General features: G+C 39.0%; 1 protein-coding gene across 10 annotated transcripts in view; it reads right to left on the bottom strand.

The window, feature by feature from the left end:
* map4k4 (mitogen-activated protein kinase kinase kinase kinase 4) overlaps window positions 1-6,000 on the bottom strand; it is a 129,890-nt gene that overhangs the window by 14,177 nt on the left and 109,713 nt on the right. For all 10 annotated transcript variants that reach the window (XM_017723992.2, XM_017723995.2, XM_017723997.2 and 7 more), the window contains one exon: window positions 3,266-3,433. In XM_017723992.2, the coding sequence (XP_017579481.1) occupies window positions 3,266-3,433 (168 nt within the window). The remainder of the gene's footprint in view (window positions 1-3,265; window positions 3,434-6,000) is intronic.

Raw genomic sequence — 6,000 nt, 5'->3', positions numbered from 1 at the left:
CTCTGGGCCCGAGCTCATCTGAGATGGACTGATGCAAAGTGGAAAAGTGTCCTGTGGTCTGCCGAGTCCACATTTCAAATTGTTTTTGGAAATCATGGACGTCGTGTCCTCTGGGCCAAAGAGGAAAAGGGCTGTCCAGATTGTTATCAGCGCAAAGTTCAAAAGCCAGCATCTCTGATGGTATGGGGGTGTGTTAGTGCTCATGGCATGGGTAACTTGCACATCTATGAAGGCACCATTAATGCTAAAAGGTACATACAGGTTTTGGAGCAACATATGCTTTCATCCAAGCAACGCCTTTTTCAGGTATGTCCCTGCTTATTTCAGCAAGACAATGCCAAGCTACATTCTGCACGTGGTTACAACAGTGTGGCTTCATAGTAAGTATGGGTAGTCTCCCATTGAAAATGTGTGGCGCATTATGAAGCGCAAAATACGACAACGGAGACCCCGGACTGTTGAGCAACTGAAGTTGTACATCAAGCAAAAATGGGAAAGAATTCCACCAACAAAGTTTCAACAACTACTGTTCTCAGTTCCTAAACACTTATTGAGTGTTGTTAAAAGGAAATGCGATGTAACACAGTGGTAAACATGCCCCTGTCCCAACTTCTTTGGAATGTGTTGCAGGCATCAAATTCAAAATGAGTGAATATTCGCAAAAAACAAAGTTTATCCATTTGAACATTAATGATCTTGTCTTTGTAGTGTATTCAATTGAATATAGGTTGAAAAGGATTTGCAAATCATCGTATTCTGTTTTTATACATACATATATACATATATATATATATATATATATATATATATATATATATATATATATATATATATATATATATATATATATATATATATATATACACACACACACACACACACACAAACACACACACACACACGTGTGAAAAAGTGTTTGCCCCCTTCCTGATTTCTTGTTCTTCTGCATGTTTGTCACACTTAAATATTTCAGGTCATCAAACAAATTTAAATATTAGGCCAAGATAACACAAGTAAACACAAAATGCAGTTTATAAATGAAGGTCTTTATTATTAAGGGAAAAAGAAATCCAAACCTACAGGTCCCTGTGTGAAAAGGTGATTGCCCCCTTAGCAGCAACAACTGCAATCAAGCATTTGCAAAAACTGGCAATGAGTCTTACAGCGCTGTGAAGGAATTTTGGCCAACTCATCTTTGCAGAATTGTTGTAAATCAGCCACATTTGAGGGTTTACGAGCATGAACCGCCTTTTTAAGGTCATGCCACAGCATCTCAATTGGATTCAGGTCAGGACTTTGACTAGGCTACTCCAAAGTCTTCAGCCTGAGGTCACAAACAGATGGCCAGACATTCTCCTTCAGGATTTTTTGGTAGACAGCACAATTCATTCCATTTAGCACGGCAAGTTTTCCAGGTCCTGAAGCAGCAAAACAGCTCCAGACCATCATACAACTACTACCATATTTTACTGTTGTTATGATGTTCCTTTTCTGAAATGCTGTTTTACTTCTAAACCAGATGCAACGTGACATACACGTTCCAAAAAGTTCAACTTTTGTCTCGTCAGTCCACATAGATTCTCCCAAATGTCTTGGGGATCATCAAGATGTTTTCTGGCAAAACTGAGACAAGCCTTTATGTTCTGTAGCCAACACTGCTTTACCTAACTTATCAACAAACCAAAGTTAGGGGCCTTTTGGCTCCAACGAGTCTGGATTTAAAGAGTTGAAATCTGTTGACTTGACACTCCCAACCTCAAACTCACTAAAATTTATGACTGAACTAAGGACCAGAACCCCTCTCTCTCTCACCCAGGGGGGCTCTTTGGAATGTGGACATTCTGACCCTCCAAATCCTATGAACAATTCTTTTTTTAAGTAACAGAATGTACATTTCGAAGTTATAAATCTACTCCAAACGGCAACCATTCATTAGAACTCTTTTTAACTAAACAAGACATACCAAGAACGAAGCGGACACGACAATCAGGACCGAAACTCAGATGATCTGAATTCCCTGAGGATCTTGAGCATGGACCCACAGCACCCCAAAGGAGTGAAAACGAGAATTACCACATCACCACCATAAGTACTATTGCTTACAACAGACCCCAGGAAAACAAAAAATGTTTATAAAATAAAAAAAGTGTATTCTCTCCCTTTGCCAGACAATAACCATCTGAAAGTTACTGAAATAATCACACAGTGCCCTGTAGGTTTGGATTTCTTTTTCCCTTAATAAAAAAACTTTCATTTATAAACTATATTTTGTGTTTACTTGTGTCATCTTTGTCTAACATTTAAATTGGTTTGGTGATCTGAAACATTTAAGTGTGACAAACATGCAAAAGAATAAAAAAAATCTGGAAGGGGCAAATACTTTTTCACACCACTGTGTGTGTATATTATATATAAACTTGAAGACAAACATTCATTATTTCTGAGAGTGTGAACTCTTTTAAAAGCAAAATCAAAAACAGGTCCAGACTTGTTTTTACTGGGCCTCCCCTCCAAAACGTTTTTCGCATCTTTTTTACATCACAAATTGATTAACAAATTGCCACTCTTAGCTACGAAATTTATTCTTAATAACTGGCTGAAATAGATGCCCCCTCCAGTTACTTAGTAGTACAGGGAATTATTTAGGATGCTTTATGAACAACTAGCCACAGGACTCATTCATGATAACATGGAAACCATTCAGAAAACATCTGCCTGCTGAATTCATGGATATCTTAAAAGGTCAGTAGTCTTTAGGACTCATGATGAATAGGACTTTTTCTCCTTTGGAGGATGGCCTTGTATCAGGTGAGGGTTAAACGTATTTACCTGTTCACATGTAGGGGTGGGGCAAACAATCGATTTTCAAATTTTTAATTGATAAAGTAGTGTTGGCAGAACACAAAAGGTGAAACTTCGCAAAGTGCGGAAATGCAGCACCTGGACAGTCTGTGGTGTGCACACTACAATAAAAGCTAGTGTAGGAGTTGACAAACCAAATGGTAATAAGAGTCATTTTGTCCTTTCAACAGAAATCAAACCACAGTGGCAGCAACAACATTTTAAGTACATTTTACCATCTTGGCTATACATGTGTCTGAGTACCTGCTAATGTCCTAGTGTAGTCAAAAAATATAATGCAAACAAAAACGCAGACCTACTTTGCTCTGCTTTAAGCTGTAGCCTGTAGCTGTAGCCGCTTTTCTTGTATCACCAGCTGGAAAATTTGGGTTTGTGGGTGTAAATGTGCAAAGGCAATATTCACCCCAGAGAGCAGCACACAGGATTTCTGAGTTGAACCTCTTCTTGTACTTCCGGATCTCAGGCGTGTCGCTCTGTGGCCTGGTGTTCACAGGGTTGACGTTAACCACGGAGCCCTTACGAGATGCATCCTGCCTCAGGGCCTCCTGTAGCCGTGCGTCATTCCCGTAACCTGGGGAGCCAAGATCAGAGGTAAAGGGTGGAGGACCAGAGCTTATACTGTAATTCTCAGGCTGGTATCTCTCGATTTGACGCTGACTCAAGTTTTACCACTTCTGCCATTATTTCTAATCTCATAAGAATTACATAGACAAACTGGATAGATTTTTTTACTCTTAAACTTTGCAATTCCGTCCACAAAGGCCACTTCCTCAATTCCACAAAAACGGTTACTTAAAGATGTTACAACAGATTAAGAAAAGTTTATAACTCAAATATTAAAGAAAAATAATCAATTCAAAATAAATGTTAATTTTTTTGTCATAATTAAGACTTTTAGACTCTGGGATTTTTGTTTGACAAGTTTAGTTGTATGGAGACTAACTCAGTGTTGATCAAGTGGCAGATTTTTCCAAGAATACCTATAATTTTGGCCATATTCATGGTTATGGCCTTAATATAAAGCTTCAAAGACAAGAAATCATCAAGCTAAACACCAAGTAATTTTGTTGTACACACTGGTTATTATTATTTAGAAGTAGAGCTTTAAAAAAAAATGGAGCTTGTTTTTTTGATGTTACTAGAGTTTGTTGGAGCAGATACAGTTTAACTTAACAATGATATCAGGATCTTTATGTGAAAAAAAAGATACTTGTGTCACCGTCAAATATAATTTCATACAGCTTAACAGAAATATTTGAATAATCAGTAATATAAATTAAAAACAAGGGCCTCAAAACTGAGCCAGTTCTACTTTTTTAAGCCTGGTTTAAACTGCCAATTTTTTTTATCTGTCCAAGCCTTCAACCAAGCATCAACCACCCTAAACTATGGACTGCTTGTTGGAGAGTTAAAACTAGATATGATGGCTGTGCGCGGCTGAGCCAGAAGATTAGTGAACTCAAAGGAAGAATCTCTGTGATCTACCAGATCAAAGACAATGAGGATCTCCTCTACTCCTTGTTGGCTACAATGCAGGCGCTCAGCACCAGGTGAGAAGACGCCACTTTTGTTGACAAACAACCGTCTGTACAGAACATCCGAGTGGGCTCTCCAGCAATAAACTTCACTCCTGCTCCATATGGAAACCCCACCGTGCAGCGGGCCCGCCACTCCATCTCTGTACCTCCCCAGGAGATCTCCACCTCCACACGGCCCACCCTGCCAAGCTCCATCACGCTTGCACACTTCACAAGACTGTTATCTTCTATATAAGACTGTGGTAAATCTATTTTTATCTCTGGACCAATTTCATCACTGGGAATATGTTCAGGACATTTTAGCTGCATTTTAAACGTACACACCTGGCTCCATAAAACTTGCCACGGCAAAGACTTTACCTTTACTGGCAATTTTAAGCTTTTCTGAAATCGCCCTTCTTTAGGCTGAGTTCACAGATTTTAGGCCACAATACATTTTACATGGAGTTTTTTACTCCAGATGACTATTACATACCTCAAACTCAAACTGAAGTACCTAGGGCTATATCTCCATCAAAAAGAAATAACAAAGAAGCAAAACATTTTAATGGTTTTATTAATCCAGGCAATCTGATTTTTATTGATCCAACTCCAATTACTTTACATTTACGAGAAAACCCTGCAGTAAATGCTATAACAGATCTTGACAGTTTTAAAAACAGACAAGGTTTAGGCATAATTCAGTTTAACATTAAAAGCCTATTCCAGAAGGATAAAATGAATCAACTTAAAGTCCTGACTGCACAGTCTGCTCCAGATATTTTAATACTAACAGAGACCTGACTTAGACAATCTGTAAGTGATGAAGACGTAGCTTTACATGATTTTAACCTTTATAGAATAGACCGAGAATCAAGAGGAGTATATTTATGTGGAGTAGTCTATTTATGTATTTGTCATCAGATTAAAGAAAATAGAGGATTGTGTAAAAGATGTGAAATGCTGGATGTTACGGAACTTCCTCCTAATAAACAGTAACAAAACAGAGGTTCTCCTTCTGGTAAGAAATAAACTTCAGAGTTATCATGCGATCAACACATAGGCAGCATCACTAGGACAGCTTTTTTGCATCTTCGCAACATTGCCAAGATAAGAAATGCCCTATCCCTGCATGATGCAGAAACACTAGTACATGCCTTTATTACTTCCAGGCTAGACTACTGTAATGCACTACTGTCAGGATGTACGAGCAGGAATCTAAGCAAACTTCAATTAGTCCAAAATGGCGCAGCCAGGGTCCTCAATTCTTCTTCTTTCAGCTGCTCCCTTTAGGGGTCACCACAACGGATCATCTGCCTCCATATTGCCCTATCCACTGCCTCCTCTACTTTTACACCAACCACCTCCATGTCCACCTTCACTACATCCATAAACCTTCTCTGAGGTCTACCTCTTCTCCTTCTAGCTGGCAGCTCCATCTCCAACATTCTTTGACCAATATATCCACTATACCTCCTCAACAGATGTCCAAACCATCTCAACCTGGCCTCTCTGGCTTTATCTCCAAACTGCTCCACCTTCACTGTCCCTCTGATCTGCTCATTTCTAATCTTGTCCAGCCTTGTCACTCCCAACGAAAATCTCAGCATCTTCATCTCCG

The sequence above is a fragment of the Pygocentrus nattereri genome, chromosome 6 (genome assembly GCF_015220715.1).
Source record: "Pygocentrus nattereri isolate fPygNat1 chromosome 6, fPygNat1.pri, whole genome shotgun sequence".
In the NCBI taxonomy this organism is placed as follows: domain Eukaryota; kingdom Metazoa; phylum Chordata; class Actinopteri; order Characiformes; family Serrasalmidae; genus Pygocentrus; species Pygocentrus nattereri.
Note: the sequence above shows the minus strand (reverse complement) of the source record. Positions and strands in the feature narration are given on the sequence as shown.